The sequence below is a fragment of the Phalacrocorax carbo genome, chromosome 2 (assembly GCF_963921805.1).
Source record: "Phalacrocorax carbo chromosome 2, bPhaCar2.1, whole genome shotgun sequence".
NCBI classification, from domain to species: domain Eukaryota; kingdom Metazoa; phylum Chordata; class Aves; order Suliformes; family Phalacrocoracidae; genus Phalacrocorax; species Phalacrocorax carbo.
In genome coordinates, this window is record NC_087514.1 from 68235635 (window position 1) to 68255950 (window position 20316).

Genomic DNA, 20316 nt, shown 5'->3' on the forward strand with positions numbered 1-20316 from the left:
TCCTGAACTCACACTCACTGTCGTGCAAGAGAGGATAGTGCACCTATTAAGTGTTCAGCATATGTTTGATTATTTTCCGATTTGAAAAAGGGCTTAGTCTTCACTCATGAGTACTGCAGTAACTGTATTTCAGGGCAGAAGCTCGTCTATCTATTTTCTCTAGATGTGAACTCTTCAACTACTAGGATGTATATTTTGACTTTTTATTACAAAGTGGTGTTGTAATAGGATTCCTCCTTCTCCAGGGAGGCTTTTATAGAGATGTATATTTATATATATACTCACACACACACACACACACACACATTAAAAATGGTTTTGCTAAGGGGGAAGAGGGCATTGAGTCCAAAAAGCTAGATTTTATATATTTTATTCATAAAAACAGATTTGCAACAATTTATTAAAAATTGATCTCATGCAGTATAAGGTTATACAAGAAATTCTTCATTTACATTTTATTCTGGCAGTTCCAGTCTAGTTTAAAGCATTTGTGCACTAACATCATTGGAAAATGCCATTGGGGCACAGCCTCTTCATAAATTTACAGTACATTTTTGCTGCAGTATAAAAGAACAGAAACATTAAATAGCTATATTCACTTGGTTGGTCTTGTTATCTGCAGTAAAGTAAAAAAAAAAAATGTTATGGGAGAAACTACAGTATTATTGAGACGAAGAATGTACTGCATGGTTTAAACCTAATAAACGTCACACAGTCAGTATTCACGAAGTTACAGACACACACACACACTCACCTCCAATGGTCCGATATTTCTGAATTTTTTTTCCTGCTAAGTTGGAATAATATTTCTACAGAGAACTTTGTGTATACATTATATACAGTATTGTAATTTTCTCTTTTTAAAAATTAACATTCCTTTTAAAATAAACCAGGCCCTGATGATATTAATAAAGCAAGAGAATACTGTCAACACACATTGAGTGACAACGTCAGTGTTTAGTGCTTAAACAGAGTAATGAGTTCTATTTTATCTGTGTTTATACTTACATGGTTTTGTTCTAAAAGCTACAGATATTTCCATAACCTCTCTTACTGTATGTGCCAAGTGAAATATTTTGTGATGCTCCTGATTGTAAGATTCAGATACATATTCATGTTGGTTTTGGCCACTATGAAGTGCGTTTTATTTTTAATGGAGATTTATGCTAGCTTGTCAAAGCTGCGGTTAAGTCCCTCAGCTAATGAACCCCTTCAGCTGTGCTTCAGTCATTGCTGATTTGTAACCCTTTGTAGAAACGTCATTCCAAAGGTTTGGTCTGAGGTGCACAGGTGTTGGTCAAAGAAAACTGAGAGCCCAGTGGGTGCTTCATGTGTCTTTCCCCCCTACTCTTAGCAAACAGCCCCGGCAGTGAGACGCCAGATTTCCAGTCCCTTGGAAAAAGAAGCTGCATGTGTGTCTCACCTGTGCCTGAGAGTTTGGCTCCAGATCTGGTCCAGATGGTATGCCACCATCATTCCTATAGTTCCTCTATTCACTTCGGCCCAGGGGATGGAGCTGAAGTATAAAAACCTTTATTTTTTCACAGTCCCTTCAGGATTCAGGTAAAATATTCTATTGGTAAATTTGATTTGTCCTCTCTATTATCCACTACAACTGTCACACTCTCAAGTACGAAGCAAACATAGTATATATCCATATCTATGTGCTCTGCAGGCTTCGCCTGCAGCAGCAAAGTGCTGTGCCCTAACCCCTCCCCCCCAAGTCCACTAAATTAATTTTATTGTAATTATGTGTGACATAATTAAAACAAACTATGAGAAACAATCCATCCTGTGACATTAAGACTTTACTACCCATCTGTCCTCAGCTTCTTGAGTTATCAGCACTAGGACTTTTCGAGACAATTTAGTACATTATGGTTGGTGGTGTTTATTCCGAAATAGGTGCAGAAACTTTGCTAAAATGAAGCTACAGATGGTCAGCAGTCACTACCATCATCCCTGGAGAAGGGTGAAGTGCTCCGCTTACAACCAGCAGCCCTCCAGCTGGTGACAACTCAGAGCTGGAGCTTCAGCCTCTGCTTGGGTTTCACATACAGCTGCAAGTTAGAGGTGACCCTGCTCACAGCACAGCAGAGTCTCAAGGACACCCAAGGAATCATTTCTCACAATCCTCCTTTCCTACCGAACATCGTCCCTGAAGTGAAAACAAGCAAGACTAACCAGTGCAGAATGTTTCCAGCAATATAACACAACTCTTGTAAAAATGAGTGTATCTTTCAATAAATGTGGTATAGCTCAACCATTGTGTTTTCCTTACATGGATACAGTATAGAATTGCATGTTCTCAGCAGCCACATAAAGCTCAGTGACATTTGAGTGGGTTTTTTTTATTTTTTTGCTAGTGTCTTTTTTGCAAGATCCGTATTTCCCAGCCTCCTTGTTGCTAGTAGAAATTTGGGAAGAAATGTTTCTCAGTGACTTCTACGTGAAGAAATTAAAAACTCCATGAATAAGGCTACAGATCAAACTCCTTGCGTCCTTCTCCTTTGCCTTCCCACACGAGTTACACGGGCACTCCTGTGATGATGGCCTCAGTGGTAGTTCCTCTGCGATAAGAGCCAATGTTATATGTTTGTAGCAGAGTTCTAGGTCAGATGTTTAGTCCAGTCATTGAGTACTTAAAAGCAGTTCAGGAAGCACTGATCTCCCTTTCCTACAGCCCCGAAACCATTACTCGGAAGGAGGGCGGCACGTGTCTGTGCCGAGGACTGGCACTGGGGCTTACGCATGGACTGGCACAGCTAGCGTCAACTCCTCCTATGGATGGCAAGTAGGCATGATGAAGAATGGGCAGCTGCAAAGACAGCCGACGCTGTATGCTGCGAGAGAGACAGAGAGAGAGGAGGGTTAGCCAAGAGGAAAATGTCATACATTACATGCTTGGTATGTTTGCAGGTTGCTGCAAGGATATTTTCTGTGCCTGCTGCTGTGATAGGGTTAATGCCAAGAGCATTACACTCGCTGCTGTTGAGCTATGCCACCTCGGTGTTCTCCCACCTTGGGGTATTTTTCTGACAGGCTAGACATGACAAAGGAATCTAAGGGTATGTTCTCAGCATCCCACAAGCTTCTGAAATTCCCAGGCACTTTCAGAGTAATTGTTAGCCTGCTGATACCAGAAAAAGTTGAGGGCATATGGCTTAGTAAACCCCCTGCCCCTTGCAATGTGCTCTATTGCATGCAGAGCCCCAGCTAACTGCATAGGTATGCACGAGGCCGCAGGATGAGTTTTAAGCCATGCATCACTTAGCACGAGGATTTTAGAATTAAGGATGGCATTTTTGCAGCTCCAGCCAAGGCAAACACAGGGGCATGGAGGGAGGGAGGGAATTCGGACTGGTGGCTTTTTCCAAGTAGTTCCCCTTTGCGGTTTTGGTCTCTGCTTTTGAGGTGCTGAATGATGTCGAGTTCCCGCAGTCAGTGCTGTGGGACTGAGGAGCTGTCACTCTAAAAGCAGTTTAACCTACCGCCTACACTAAAACTCAGGATTTAGGAACCCAACATCCTGTACCCAATTTTCCATGCAGATTGATATCATCATAACTGGTGGGTTATTTTTGTTTGCTTGTTTGTTTAAAGGGACACTACACTGTGCTCACAGATAGCCCAACTAACCCCTCTCTGTGGAGAGGATGGTGCCATGAGACATGGGCTCTGATACCCCCATGCTGTGGATATACTGGCACCGTATATAAAATCAAAATCCAGCTGAGGTTTTCAGTGACTAAGATGTTGTCATACCAGGATTGCTTCTGCATTTGGAGACATTCACTCCTGAAACACAGAGGGACTTTTTAAAGAGAAGACAGGTGTCAAAGTGACAGAGCTGAACCGAAGACCAGCTTTTTGATTCCGGGAGAAAAATGCCCTTACAAAGCATTGTGTCAGTACAATAGAGTTTTAAATTTATATTTCCGTGTTTTCCGATATAATGACTGTGTATAGACAGGCCTTTATAAGAAGTATATGTTTGAAAGCTTGCCTTTGGACAGCCTTTCTGATTCAAATGCATGTCATTTCTTTTTTGCTTTGTGTTAGGAAGCAGAGACAGCTACCAAGGCATCCATTGCACTGCTCGGGAACCAAGCAGTATAGCTTTCAAATTCAAACAGAAAGAAATGTAATGCTGCTTCTCTTTAGTTTCTTAACTACAGACTAAGGCTTGTTTATACAGACGTGTGGTGGAACTAGTTGCAGTATGCCTAGCTGGGAAACTCTCATTTCCCTACCTGCCCTCCCCTTCAAACTCCCTTTAGAAGTTTGGTGCAATTTTAATCCACAGTGTTGATCATTGTAGTACTGGCAATGCATTCCTGGGACTAAAAATCCATTCATTGTTATTTTGCTACTGTGTCCGACTCTTTCTGGTGCTATCAATGAAATCATTCCTTGTTCCCAAGGAGCGCAGAGGTGGCATGGCTCACTGCTTCCATGTGCTGAATCCTTATGAGCCTGATGCTGTGGATTGTCATTCTGTCTCTCGTTGCAGGGTCAATCACAGAATTGCCTGCGCTTATTTTCCCACCAGTGGAAAGGCTTATTTTGTTCAACTGTTACAGACTTCTCATTAAAGAGCTTTTTGAAGCTATTCTAAGAGAATCCAGTTGCATAATCAAGTGAATGGGATTTTTTTTCCACCCATTTAACTGTTAGCCATACCATGGACAAAGCATGTTTATTTGGCTATGCCAATGGTGGCTGCAGTGGGTGGCAAATTTTGCTTTAACTGTACTTAAAGTTTACTTTCACTTGAAAACTTGGTTCCCGGAATTGGGGCGGAGGACTGTAGCCTGGAGACTCACACACAATTAACAGTTTAGGCAAAACTCTTAGTGGGAAAACAAAGACAAAACTAAAAAAGTAACAAAATCCCAACAAAACTGCTACTTTCTCCTTAAGCAAAAGTAGATCTTGTACCTTGCCTCATTCTCTGTTGTTGTTTTTTTTTTCTCCAATATCAGTGGGTTTTCCCTTCCCCCACCCCTGCCATGTTTGTCAATGCTTTTTGGTGCAACCCCTGCTATAAATACAGGCTGGGGATGAAGGGATTAAGAGCATCCCTGAGGAGAAGTACTTGGGAGTATTGGTGGATGAAAAGCTGGACATGAACCTGCAATGTGTGCTCACAGCCCAGAAGGCCAACCATATCTTGGGCTGCATCAAAAGAAGCGTGGCCAGCAGGCCGAGGGAGGTGTTTCTGCCCCTCTACTCTGGTAACACCCCACCTGGAGTGCTGCATCCAGCTCTGCAGTCCTCAGCATAGGAAAGATATGGACCTGTTGGAGCAGGTCCAGAGGAGGGCCGCAAAAATGGTCAGAGGGCTGGAGCTCCTCTCCTGCGAAGAAAGGCTGAGGGTGTTGGGCCTGTTCAGCCTGGAGAAGAGAAGGCTCCAGGGAGACCTCATTGCAGCCTTTCAGCACTTAATGGGGGCTTAGAAGAAAGATGGGACAGACTTTTTAGTGGGGTCTCTTGTGATAGGACAAGGGGTAATGGGTTTAAACTAGAAGAGGGTAGATCCAGACTAGATATAAGGAAGAAATTTTTTACTATGAGGGTGGTGAAACACTGGAACAGATTGCCCAGAGAGGTGGTAGAAGTCCCATCCCTGCAAGCATTCAAGATCAGCTTCAACAGGGCTTGGAGCAACCTAATCTAGTGGAAGATGTCCCTGCTCATTGCAGGGGGAGGGGTTGGACTAGATGACCTTTAATGGTCCCTTCCAATGCAAGCCATTCTATGATCCTATGATTCTGTAAATTTGTTTTGAGTTATCCATACAATATGGATATGTCAAAGCATATATATGGTTAAGTATGTTGGGGAGGGAATGGTTAGCATTAGTGGTTTTGGAATCATAGACAACCACTGAAGGAGATGGAAAGGAAAGGTGGTGCCACACACAGAGCAACCACTCATCAGGGTACGGTGTTAGAATAAGGCATATATCCTCAGCTCTGTACAGAAATGCCATTTACTAGGGATAAGTAAAAGCAAGCAAAAGCTTGACTTCTAAAGTCAATGTGCATAGAATTCTACACAACGCAGTGTGCATGGGAATGTACAATGCTACAAAGGGGGCAGAGGCATTTGGAAAATATTTTGGTTCTGCTATAGAAATGCAATGATGAGATCCGTTGGTAAGTGGAGGGACGGAAACAACTGCTGCTACAGTCAAACAGCTGAAGATCTGCGGGAGTGTGTAAACTGTGTCTGAGCTTTCAGGGATCATTTCAGTCGATTCTTCAGCCCATTAATGTTGATTTTTAGCAACTGCTGGGAAACTGGAGAAGTTCTAAAAGACTACAATAAAGCAAGATCTTGTATTAGCAAGTAAGCTAACCATTCTAAATCCACCTTATTTTAACAACAGTTTTGAATAGGATCATAGAGTAATATTGAACCACTGTCAGTGAAGAAACTGGATAACAGAGGCATGTTCATACCGAAGCATATGGTTGTAATGCAATAATCCAGTCACAGCCACCATTTTCTGGTGAGAGGCTATTTGGCTGTCTTTTAAATGTTGCTAAAAGCAGAGAGCTTTAGTTCAAAACAGTCAAGGCAGTCTCCCTTATAAGCAATTAGCTGGTTTGCAGGTTACAAAGATGACCACATACAGGAAACAGTCTATCAAAATGGCAGGTTTAAGTGGGGTCTTGCAGAAATCTATCACCACCTTTACTCAGAGATCCACAAGGCTGTTACATATTGTTACTGTTAAAATGAGAACAGTATAAATTTTAACAGTCCCGAAACCTAATTCACTGAATGTAGGTCATTGATGAGATTGGACAATGTGCAGGAATGAAGGTGCACAGAAAAATGTCTCTAAGGGTCACAGAAGACATCCTGCTGAATGTATTTGTGTGGCCATCGTGCAGATAAGCTGACTGATGTGATCTTTAGATAAGTAAGCAGGACTGCCCAGCAGGGAAGAGTTGACTTTGCGTGATAGACACCCCAGCCTGCTGGGAAATGAACTATTATATCTATTCTAAACTGGTGCAGGCTGATCTCTCAACCTGAAATGAACTGGCATGGTGCGGCCTCCATCCATGCAGCTAAGCTCCCTCCAAAAAGGATTTACAAATACCAGATTGTGCCTGAGCATTAGCTGGGAGAGCACAAGTTGATACAACTGTGCTAGGGAGTACACTAATATGCACCATGGAAAATCAAAGTGCAGGGCTTGAGCCTGTGCACCAGTACTGCTTTGCCTATTATACGAAGTGTTAATTTACACTGTGTAGCCAGTGTGAACAGGAGAGAAAGCAGCCAGGACCCACTTTTTACTCCTCATGTCTGATGGTTTGACTGGGTATAGCAAATTTTGCATGGCACTGTCAATAACCTACCGGGTCCTGCCCAGCAGGAACAGGAATAAGAGGCAAAGGGAACTGTGAATCACCTATATTAATGCTCTAAGGTTGCCTTACAGTCATACAGACTGCATTTTCCTTAGATGCAGGGTTCTAAATCTGGGCCAAGCACAAAACACATGTTTTTCACATTACCCCATCAACAGATGTGAAACAACTTCCTGCACTACTCAGCCAGAAGTGTATGTGTGGTACTGTGCCTTCACTTTGGACACAACTGTAGAGTAAGGTTCATACTTACAGTTAGTCAAAGGCAGCACTAGTGGTAAGAAAGGGTGAAAAAATCCCAAATCAAACTCTTTTCTGCACTCTACAAGAACTTTCATACTGGAGGAGGTCACCTCTCCTGAGTGCTGTCAGTAACAGGAAGCTGGGATGCTTCTTTTTGCTGTAGCCATTAAAGAGTTAACATTCCTGCAGGCAAGTTATTATTTTCATGTCATCCTTTCATAGGTTTGTGGCAAAGAGGAAATCTTTTTCAGACTAACGTCCTTGAGATTCATGTTCTTGAATAAGAAGTAGGTTCAGCAGACTGTGTGACTCCCTCTCTAGCAGATGCCTCAGGTATGCAGTGAAATGAGAAAGGGAAGGCACAAACTACAGCTTGGCTTTAACTCTTTTTTTTTTTTTTGACAAAAATGATATATTTAATAACCATGGAAGGCCAGAAGTGCTGACAGACAAGTTGAAAAAAGCCCATGCATGCAGAAGGATATTCTTAAAGACCACCAAGTTTGAAACGAGGCAATCTCTTGCAAAAGAGAGGGAATCACAAAACCATAGTCCTGAAGACAGCTACACTTCCCCTCTCTTGTGGATCCACTGTGCCTGGGTGGTGTGGCTCTGATACCCAAACTGCCAGTGCATCTTCAGGGTAGGTGCTTGTGACCCTTGGACAGTCACAGCTATGAAAGTGGTGAATGACAATGTTTTAATTTAGCAGGACTTTATTAATTGCTTTCTATAAATGCCAGTGACTGTCCAGATTTGTACTGACCCGCTCTTTAAGACCTTTAGGAAATCTCAGTCTTCTCATGAGTTACTACTATCCTAGAGGAGGTTCTCTCATCACCAAATGTTGGTGTTTTTTGTTTTTTTTTTTTTTTGTATTAAATCTGTATCGGGACAACTGGATTATCTGAGTGTCTGTGTTTTTCTTAACATCTTTCTTAATGTAATGGGGCCACATGCGGATGAGGCTGCATTCACACTACATTATTTCTGACAAATGGTGCTGGAAAAAGACAGACCTCTAATAGCTATGCATTAAAGCACTCTGCTGACCCCATAAAGTCACAAGAGCTTTCTCAGTAAGAGCTCTGCTTTTGTGAAATAACCATATATTTCAGCTACTGGGGGCTTTTTTTTCTCGTGTGTACCTGTGCTTGTGTGTGTGGACGAGCTCCTGTGCAGGTTTGGGTTGGGTTTTTTCCTGAGTGCAAGGATAGAGTTAGAAATCCACGTTTTCCTGCACCAGGTAGTACAAAGCAGTAACTGCTATCTGAAATCAGGTTTGCTGACACTGATGTAACATGTGACTCAGTCTAGTAATTTGTTTAATTTATTCTGTTTTTAAATAAGCTTTTAAGTTGCCTGTGTACAAACCAGGAGTCTGACAGCTATTAGCTCAGATCCTGATGAAGTGGTGCCCATGTAACTAGGCTGCCGTGGGGAAATGGCTGATCCAGGGACAAACAAGGACGGCGCTGCCCTGAGCTCTGGCCCACAGCGGGCCCTGCTGAGCTGGTAGAGGGTAGTACATGAGTTTATTGTGTAGGTTCCTGGAAAGAAAAGCTGATACCGTAAGACTTTTTCCCCTCCATGAATCTAGCAAGTGCTTTGTGCCATCCTTTCCTTGTAGCCACAGCATTGTTTCTAAGGGAATCTACTTGGTGTGGGCTTTCTCATGCCAAAACTCAGGGCCAGCTGCCATGGCAACGTTGAAAAGCCATCAGACTGTTTTTATTTCTCAGCTAGCTTAAGATCAAAGGAGAAAAAAATGGCTATGTAAACCACAAACCCCCCTAGCTGGTGTGTGGAAGGACCTTTGAAAATAGTCATAACATGTGTGTGCACATATGTATATCCTCCTTTCTCCTTAATATATGTTGGTGGTTGGGCACAGCTTGTCCTGTAACTCTGTACAGAAACTTTAGGCACCATGTTATGGATGTTTGCCTTTGGGGCACCTTAGGATCTAGTGCCCCTGATGTCCTCTAAATTTGGTGGAGATGGTGAGCTGGCGGCAGGGAGGCATCACAGTATGACATTGCTGCCTACTGGTGCTTCAGGAGGTGCCATTCACATCTTCCGTTGCTGATGGTCCTGGCTCTCTCTGTAGCTGGGGCTGGCTGAAAGGGTTTACAGTGAAGGTTTTCCCACAAAAATGCATGAAAGAGAAATATGGGTTTTGATGAAATGTAATAATTTAAATTAACATCTTATCAGCAGGGCAGCTGATGTCCAGGATGGAATTTATGGCTAAAACAGTAGAAGGTGTGCGTGTCCAAGCACATGCATACCCGAGAGAGCAAGGGGTGCCTCTTTCTGTACAAGTATGTAATGGTGTATACTTACTGTTCTGGAGAGTTGATGTCTTCTATAGGATCTTTGCTTGTTCTGGAAGGGTCTGATGAGCCCCACTGTGCTGGTGGATTTTGATCAAGATGATTTTTCAAAATGGCTTTCTCACCATCTGGATGGACAACACAATCAATTTTACTTTACTGTGAACAAGTGACCGTCTTAAAATGGCTTAATTTTAAAATTTCCCAGATGTTCATAATGCCACAAGTAAACTCTTTCTGCCTATATTCCAATACAGTCTTAGGTTTCCCTGAGAGTTTTGGGTACTCTTATGCTTTTAATAATGTGCCCCTTCATAGGAACTACTGTGAAGAAACAGAAAAGGGACAAAACCTCTTTTCTCCTTTCTTTACTTCCCCCCACCTGTAAAAAAAACCCACAAACCAAACCTTGTTGCCCACCTCTGTAGCCCTATCATGCTCTCTCACCAAGTCTCAGGCAGTGTAAAAAATTAATGTAACTGAACCATCATATTATCTTGCACTCAAAAATTGTTAACTTTTCATATGAAAAATATCCCCATATTTAAGTCTTTTCCTAGAAAAAAAATAATCTAATTGATATATAAAACCTTGGTACTCTTGCAATCACATAAGCAATTAAGTGCAATCATTTAACTACCTGCTATCATTTAGCACGGAAATATGATTCGTGTCAGTTGCACTGGTCCATGGGCTGTCTGCAGGAAGGACAGCTAATGATTTCATTAAAATTTCTCCTGCTGTTCTCTTTTCTGCATAGCGATAACATAGAAAATCATCATTTCCCCATAGGTATCTTCACTTGATTCCCCTGGGAGTCATGGGAGTCCCTGGCTAGCTGTGCTGAAGCCTGTGGCATTGGTCCCCCATGAGAAACACGGATAAACACAGCCATTTTAAGAAGGCTGTCTTTGCTGGGGATCCTTTCTGCTCCTGCTTGCTTTTTCAAAGTCTCTTACTGTGTTAAGCCAAATAAAGTCACATGGAAAACATCTGAGTAATGAGGGCAGTGCACAGTTTTCATAAATAATTACAGAGCCGCTCCAAATCCATCACCGGCAGTTGTTTGCCACACACACAGAGAAACAGTGATTGCTGCAGGCATTAAGGCAGCATGGAAGAGGACTCAAAGGTAAAATCTTGAAAAGGAAACTGGAGGATTTGAATGCAAAAATGGGTGTGAGGGGGAAAAGAAGGAAAGTGATATAGTGAAAAAGTAAAGAGAAAACGAAAATAGCATGAAAAGCCCAGTGCGTACTGAAGGCTTAAGCTGCTTCTCTGTTGTACTAATGCTCAGAAGCCCCCCCCAAATGCTTAGGTCCCAGCATGCTAGGAATATATACATTATTAGCAAGCACTGGTGGGACAAAACAAGCAGCAGGAACAAAGAGGGAGGACAGAAGCTGGAAGCAGAAACAGGAATGTTTAAGGGAAAACTCCCAACACGTATAATTGCCCTCCTAGTGCGGTCATCCCTGGCATTGTTTTGTAGCATTCACTTTCTGCTGTGAAAAATCTAACAAGGAACTTGGAAAGAAGTGAATAGGTGGGGATGCAAAAATGTGCAGGCATGGGATTGCTACGGCTCAGAAGAGCAGGAGAGAAGATTTTTCACTTATGTTGCATGGAAGGGAAGGGTCTGGGTGAGAAAGGAGGCGACCAGAACACATGGAGCTGCTTCTGTTGGGGCAAGAAAATGTCAGTAAAAGATAGATAAGGAATTCAGCTGTAGCAAGAAAGAGTGCTTAAAACGAAGTTATGACAGGATTCAGTGATGGCTTAGATGTGAAGGGAAGACGGCAAAGAGTCGAATCTGACAGTGGCTAAGATAAGCAATGAAGTCTATCATCTTGGGGCAGCCTGTAGTTTGCTGGTGTGGCATTTGCTGTCACAATAATGCAGCTTTTATTTTCCATATACTGCATTTCTATGTATATTGAGCTTGACATTTGCATAAAAGCCTTGTGGTGGCTATAAACAGACACGTAGAAAAGAACACTTTTTACTTCCATGATTAAAAACGTTCAATGCTGAGCCTATCTAAGCTGACAACGGAAACGGCTGACTTTATGATATAGACCAAAGTTAAAATTTCAGTAATCCTTGTAATTAGGGATGGATAGGAATAGATGGTCTATTATTTAACTATTTTAGAGTTCCAACTTCTTTCGCCAACGTAAGCAATTTAACCTTTTACAAAGCCACTGAAGATACCATTTTTCATCTAGTGACTGGAATATGCAACTGTTGGGCTTCCTGAATATGTGGTTTTGTATATTAATGTGTTGTATGCCCTTAAAGGGGTTTCTTGTGCTTTCAGTTATGCTGAGAGAGAGAAAGAGAGAGAGAAGGAGGTGGTCCCTGTCAAAAAGGTGGGGGATTTCGTTTCAAGTAGAGCAGAAATCATGTATTCTCTGCCTACTCACCCCTCAACACCAACTGCCCATGTATCACTGTGTGTTATTCTTCATAGGCCCTTTTCTACCACTTTTGCAGATGACTCTCCCTTAATACATTGCATAAATTTCTGTATACAAGGTTGCCATATACAAGTTTTAATGCATACGCATAAAATACAGACAAAATCCACATAAAAATGCCACAACATTGAAATTTTTTTCTTTTTCATTTGCTTCTTTCAAAATAAAAAAAATATTGGCTAATTTTTATTTGTTAAGCTTTTTGGGAGAGGAGTTCTTAGATTTTCATTCTGCAGCTATGGAAACTAGAATATCTTTCTTTTTTCTGTTCTTTTTTTCATTTACCTTTCATTTAAATAATGAAGAGCAAGATTCTCACTTAGTCATATGCTTCCAGGAGCTGGAGCTTGAATAAAAAACACTATTACCATATGCACTCAAAAAACTTAATGATGGAAGAAACTGATTTTATATATACGAACTTCTGAAAGAAAATAAATTAAGGGTAATGGTAAACATTTGAGTTCCCAGTTTCTCCTGGGAAGTGTAGCACTGCTTTTAGTACTTCCCCATCTTTCCTTCCTCTTTCCATTAAGTATGCCAGCCAAAAAATGCCCTTCATTCTCAGGGTACTGCCTGCTACTGCAGATGCTGCTGAATAAGTTGCACTGTGATGATCTAACTACCCTTAAAACTGAATTTACATTAGCCAGAAGCACTTTCTAAGTAATTTTCACCTTCGTAGCCCTCAAACCGGAACTCAGAAGTCTGGATAAGTGATGCCTGAGCACTTTCCTTTCAGAAAACCATCGGGATAAAAGACAAATAGATCTCAAGGGCCTTGCATGGCACTCATTGATGGGTTCATTAGAAAACAAAACCTGCTGCCCAGTTGACAGTGAGGGCCAGAAGGCTTCAGCTCAGGACCTTTGCCTACCTGCAGCAGAGAAACAGCTTCCAATTACAAAGCTCTCAGCTGCAAGAGCACATCCAATGCTGGCTGTGGCGAGACTCAGTGTGGAAGTCACAGCTTCCAGCTGCTTGCCTCGCCTTCTGTCAGGGGTGACGCTCACTTCAGACCTGCCGTACGTATAACCTCTGCAATGTGGTGCTGTCAAAATTACCTGGGCTGGCTTAAATGAGTTGTGCATTTTAACGACTTCTGTTCATCTGCAGGCAAAAAACACCAAGTGATGGCCACTGCTGCAATTTCTTCCAATATTTTAGAAACCCTATTTCTTTAACTAGAAGCTTGGGTTTTTTGACATTTGTACACTGCAGCTTTATTGAACATCTTCATCATTATGCTTTAGTGGCAATATTCCTGCGATGGCTTACAACTAGATGGCAGAACTGCTCTTCACCCCACATCTTTCAATTTCACTGTTTTTTTCTCTTTGCTAGAAAGCATATTTTATGCTCCACAAAGAAGTTAGTGTGGTTTAATAATGACTTTTAAGAGCTGGCAGAGAGAACCTTGCTGATTTACTAAAGAACTCTGGAAACTTTAAAGCTAGAGGTAGCTTTTTAAAATCTACTGTAATTTTTCCCAGCTCCTGTGTTTGGACGGCGAGACAAGACTAGCCAGTTTCTGTTTTTCATGTGAATGGGATGAAAAGAAAGTAAAATGAATGAAAAAATTAAAATTATCACATCATCTGCTGGGTATATCAGAGAAAGTCGTCCTGAACTAAGCACACAGCACTGGGCAGTCTAAATCATGACTTCTGATAGTTATGTTTTGAAAGGAAGATTTTTTAACAAGAAAAGCCAGCAAGATTATTCTCTGATTTATACTACTTTAAATCAGAAGAAACTCCCTTTACTACAGATTTATATCTGTGCAAGGAAAGGCAGGCATTGAACCTCTGTTTGGTCTCCCTGTTGAAATAGAAACAAGCTTCAATTTCAGGATTGGAATCCATTTGCTAGGCTTCATAGAAACTACTATACCTCTCTCTATATATCTTTATATACAAGGGATATAATGAACTCTATCCTTTCTTCAGAACAGCGTTCCTTTAAAGGAGTTATTTCTGAAAGCCTTTCCTTTGAATCTGTGTTTTCAATCTCAAGCTTAATGCTTGAACTGCATTAACTTCATAGAAGTAATATCTCCCCCTCTATCACAGATGAACTCTGTTTTGCTTCACATTTATGAGCAACATGCCTTTGAAATCTGTTTTTCTTTGGGGAAAACTGTTTTACGTGGGGAAAAAACTAACACTAGGAAGCATTGGAGTGGGGTGACAACTGACAGTATGTAGGCATATCTGACATGCAAATGAATGTTCCCAGTCCATTTACAGCAATGAGTAAAGATTGTTTTCTGGCTCAAAACAGAAAAGGCTTTCTGGGCAAGTAAGGGTGCCTGCAGAGAGAGAACTTGCAAAAAGGGTTTGTTCATAAGTGGGGACTATTGCAAGGCTGTCTCTTGCTTCTTATGTACGTTCTATAGAATGGCTGTCATTCATTAATTTCCCTAATGCACTACTCTTAAATGTACTGGCAAAGGTTGAAAGAAATGAAGATTCTTCTGCAGGATTTCTTCTGAGATTGGCTTTATATGAAACTCTTGCAATCTAGGAATCATTCATGTAGAAATAATTTTGTGTAACGTCAAATAGAAGTCAGAGTAAGATAGTAAGGTTCCAAGCACAGCAAATTATCCAACCACCCCAAACCACATAGTAGCTTCCCTCTGTATTTTTCTCCTCAGTAAATTTTATGCCTGCAGGAACCTGCACAGTAGAAATAACTTCTATCTTCATGACGTCTCTCCTGTTTCTGGCACACCAGCACATGGATGCAGGGAGCCCTTTTGGGAAGCTCTGGTTTGTGCCCATGCCAAGGTCTTTCTTTCCTAGAGTGGTGTGGCACAACCTTGCTCTTTACATGGCATCACTGTTACAGGCATTTGTCCTCCTTTTTCCAAATGTCAGCCTGGAAAACTCAGACGTGCCTCCAAGCTTGGCTCTCTTTGCTGAATGGCACTGCCAGTTACAAGAACTGCCTGAGCCAAGTGTGGGTCTCACCCACAGCCCATCCCTGCCTCAAACACAGGCTGTAATGAGCTCTGCTGCTCTAGCAAGGTGATCAGATCCTGCAAATGGCAAGCCAGGGGAGAAGCTAACGTTGTGCTGTGCACAGACCCGAGGTCGCTAGCAGACACAGTGAATCAAAATCTTCTGAGGAATATATCAGATGCAGTTAAGGGGATGGACTTCTAAATTCAACTGGAGAAGCCATTTGGGGTCCCAGAGCTGCAGTCCATGGAGCAATGCTGAGAACTGCCTGACCACACAAAGCTGTCTAGCAGCGCAGACAAAAGCCTGCGTTAAAAAAAAGCAATCGAACCGTAAACTACAAACCAAATTTCCTAATTGCTTTTCTTACATAGCCAATTGCCATAGATATCTCAGGTACATTATGCGATTGTGAACAAGAGATGAGTGTCTTGGATAATATCTCTCTTTAAATGAGATGTACTGAATTGAAATGTGCTGTAAAGAAGGAGTCTGATGCCAGCAAAGAGCTCCTCGGATACTCCAGGAGCTGTTGCTGTTGATAACTAACCAGGAACTCCAAAATAATGAAACTTTGCCTGAGGTCACACAGCTAGGGGAGTGCACAGCTGTGTCTATCTGTTTGGGCTGAAGTAATTTAACTTTTGTATCCTAAATCTGTATTTGATGTAAAAGAGGGTGGTGGGGAAAGAAAGGAAGAATCAAATAACCTCCTTTGGCACCTGGGTGTAGGAGTTAGGAATTTTAACTCTGGGCAATTTTTACAGATCAGAAACCTGCTGAAGTGTACTATGACATTAAAGTTTGATTAGGACTTGTTCAAGATGCTTTGCTTAAGTCCTGTGTGATTAGCTGTTCTCTGAAGAGCAGCGCCCTGAATTTGTGTAAGCAATAGCAATGGGGATATACTACATTGCATTCTCTATGTGAACTTCTTCAGAACAGCAAGGTATTTTATAAAGAAGATTGACATAGGATTCAGCAATGTCCAAAATGCAAATGTGGCAAGTGATTTGCTATGATTTTTAGCTCCAAGTCAGCTGTTATTTTTAGTATCTCTCTTCACTGTCCTACTCCCTCTCTCTCTCTCTTTCTCAGCTCACATTTTTTTACAAGGTCCAAGGTAAGCATAATTCTTGTCATCACCTTAAAAACATCATTGGACTGGCTTCCCCGGTTGCACAGTGGAGGCAAGAGATGTGGTCACTTCTAGTTCATGCTAATAAATTATTTACAATTCCAAAGCTTCACTCAGGTACCATCAGGGACGCCTAATTCCAAGGTTCTGTACTTTCATTTACAGAAAGTTACATGAAATACAAAGCTACAGAAAGCATAGTTATGTCAGTCAGAGTTAGATTTCCTGTATCCATAAGGGCCAGAATTTTTTAAAGTACCATTTAAGAGATGTCTGTTTGCATCTGCACAGAAGCAGCAGTGACTCAGCAGCATGAATTCTCCAAAGCCTTGTTATTTTGATTGGAACGGCAAATTTAAATTAAGCACATAGGTTGACTGTTGGGAATGGATGCAGTGGGAGAAATACAGAGGAGGTTTAGACATTTAGGTAAGGGAGACGGAAACAGGGAAAGACAGAAAACAAGAGGCAGAAGAAATGGACATGGAGGGCAGAAAAAGGCTAGCAAGGGTTGCTGAACATGGTAGCCCAGAGACTGGAAGTATGAATATTTGATGTCACTCGGGTTGGGATCAGGATACTCCATAATACTCATGCTTGGGGCATTCACTACCAGGTGTGGGACCAAGCTTTAAACACCTGCTGCAAATTGGGATCCAGGTCTTCCTCATTCCCAGGTGAACGGATACTCTAACCTATTGCATATAAGGATGGACAAGGGAAAACATCCCTCATTTCCTTCCCCCTTTTTGTGCAGAGCTTTATGTGCTAGGTCCGTTCAGAAAACTGTGTCCGGCAACTTCAGTATGCAGAAGAATATCTACCCTGTAAATCCTGATAGTGCATAGTTCCAAGTGTCCTGGTTTCAGCTGGGATAGAGTTAAATTTCTTCGTAGTAGCTAGTATGGGGCTGTGTTTTGGATTTTTGCAGGAAACAGCGGTGATAATGTGGAGATGTTTTAGTTGTTGCTAAGTAGCGCTTACACTGGTCAAGGACATTTTTTCAGCTCCCCGTGCTCTGCCGGGTGCACAAGAAACTGGGAGGGGACACAGCCAGGACAGCTGACCCCAACTGACCAATGGGATATTCCATACCATATGACGCCATGCTCAGTATATAAAGCTGGGGGAAGGGGGACATTTTGGAGTAACGGCATTTGTCTTCCCAAGTAACCATTACGCATGATGGAGCCCTGCTTTCCTGGAGATGGCTGAACACCTGCCTGCCCATGGGAAGGAGCGAATGAATTCCTTGTTTCGCTTTGCTTCCACGTGCAGCTTTTTCTTTACCTATTAAATTGTCTTTATCTCAAACCATGAGTTCCCTCACTTTTACTCTTCTGATTCTCTCCCCCATCCCACCAGGGGGGAGTGAGCGAGCGGCTGCGTGGTGCTTGGTTGCTGACTGGGGCTAAACCACGACACCAAGTTACTCAGTACATTAAGGCTCAGTATGTACAGGTGATTTAAAATACGTATCCTGGAGCAGAAATGTAGAAGTTGGGGAACTGTACTGGGGGAAACTTAGGAACACAGACAATATTGGATGCTGGCATGTAATGCAGCAGTTAGGCATCAATGTCTTTTGTAGATATAGCCACAAGTAAGTGCAGAAAGGTTATATTTTCTCCTTGATTTCTTTGCCAGCATCCTACTGCTAATGGAGTGCAACCTGCTGTGGGAAGCATCCCATCCTAAATTTATACCCAGCGTATCTCTTGAGGATCATTTTTATTTCTCATACCCATACTCAGATGGGCATTTGGCACAACGTAATGCATCTTTTCTGCTTGAAATATTATTCATGAGTTATCATTTTCCTGCAGCATCTGACATGAGTGGAACATTCTATGTGTTCCTTTCAAACACTTGGTAGAACTGCCTCATCCCACTCACTGATGTTAGTTCTTGCTGCTGATTTCAGCCCAATAATCACACGCCTCCAGCAGCTATTTACGTTTTCGTTTTCCTCCTTTCCCCCCTTCTGTTTTTTAATTTTAAAAAGGACACTTGGAACTCTATGGAGCTCTTCCTTTTTTTTTTTTTGGCCACAAGTTACACAACTGAGTGTATACCCAGGCTAAAACAAAAGGCACATGAAAAAGTAACCTTATTCAACCAAAATTTCAATATACTTCAAAAGCATATATGAACTGTTGCTTTTGTTTCTAAAATTATTCTTCAGCAACTATATTTACAGGAGTAACTTCTGTTCCACTTAACCAAGCTTACGCAAGCCTAGCATGCAAGTCTACATACAAGTCTACGGCTTCCTAAAACGGGGCAATTAGTTTTCCACATACTATAGTAATATTCAGCTGTACAAAGCCATTTGCCAAAAGTCACAAAGTAGATCCATTCTAGAGTCAGAAATGGAAGCTGGGTGTCCTGGCTTCCACGTTATTGCACTATGCACCAGATCTTATTGCTTCCCAAAAGTGAAATAGCTTTAATGGAAGCAATTCTTTCGCAGATATTTCTTCAGGGAGCGATGCAAAAGACACAGTAGAAACAACTTATGAATATTATGGTCATCATGAAATCCTTTTTTATCAGTTCCTAGGGAAGAATTTTCATACATGAGTGCCTTCAATTCTGCATTTAAAGTCCAAATCAGTGCTGAAATATTTACATGCTTCTGTTCTACTTGCTTGATAGCAGTGTCCAAAAGCAGGATTTGAACGTCCTACTCAGGCGAGCACATAATAAACTGGGCTTCCTACTGCTGAAGTGTGGCGCAATTAACTCTCACAAGATCTGAGTCACTGTGACTTTCCTCCCTCCGTGCAGCACAGAAAACTTGACTTCTGAACCCAAGTACACTTTTAAAATTTTGCCACTTTACCATGTGTATTATAGACATATCGCGTACAACAGAAGACACAAGTACAGAGAAATATCTACTCAGTGGGTACTGTATAGCTTATTATGTGAATCTGCATTCTTTCTGTAATGCAACCAAAATACTTAAAGCTCTATCTTACCAAGGTCCGAGTGCTCTGGAACCAATCCAATGAGACTGCTATTCAAAATTTTGGTGGGTTAAGTCACTAATGGATGTTACTAACTCTCACCTTTGCTGTCTGTAAAGTTCCGTATACTAAGAATGTCATTAAGATCCTGATAGTGGTTCTGCTTAATGTATGTTGTTTTCTCAGGAGTGTCCTGAAGCTGCATTGTGACCTCTTCCAAGTCTTTGTCCAGCTGCAAAACAGAAAGAGTATGAATCCCTACATATTGAAGAGTCACTGCAGGTATCTGCAGTCACTGCATAGCTTTCTATAATTAGACTAGAAGGCAGGTGGTAATGCAGTTGTCACACTGTGCCAAATAAAGTTTTCTTGTAGCACTACAACACTACCTCTAGAAATCATTCTACAAGTAACAAACCGCGTTCAGCTGTGATATTGCACACAGGCTCTATGAGAAGAATAAGCTTTAGTAGTTGACAGTTGAAGCAATTCAGATGTACTGCTGAGTGGGAAAGAAACGGGCATTACAAAGCCCAGTCTGAAAACCTCCCAACCATTTATTATTTATGCATACAAATGTGGCATACATAGCTATAACCACTTTGTTAAGTCCATCAAATTATTGAACATAGAAGAGAATAAAAGTGAACTACGGCTTCAGGGGCATGTCCAGCCATGTGAGTGACTGCAGTCAACTCTACCAGGAATATTTTGTTTTCCTAAAGATTATTTTTACTCCTTTTACCTTTCTTAGAGAGAAAGACTCCTGCTAGAATTTTTATTTGTGTCT

The 20316-nt window shown here is 41.7% G+C and overlaps 1 protein-coding gene across 1 annotated transcript in view; it reads right to left on the minus strand.

Annotated features, from left to right (window-relative positions):
- Positions 1–354: 354 nt before the first annotated feature.
- The window catches only part of GABBR2 (gamma-aminobutyric acid type B receptor subunit 2), a 491408-nt gene continuing 471446 nt past the window's right edge, over positions 355–20316 (minus strand). Inside the window, exons 17-19 of the mRNA XM_064443206.1 lie at positions 19629–19758; positions 9981–10098; positions 355–2843 (exon numbers count right to left, since the gene is read on the minus strand). Coding sequence (XP_064299276.1) covers positions 2678–2843; positions 9981–10098; positions 19629–19758 — 414 coding nt within the window. The 3' untranslated portion in view covers positions 355–2677. The remainder of the gene's footprint in view (positions 2844–9980; positions 10099–19628; positions 19759–20316) is intronic.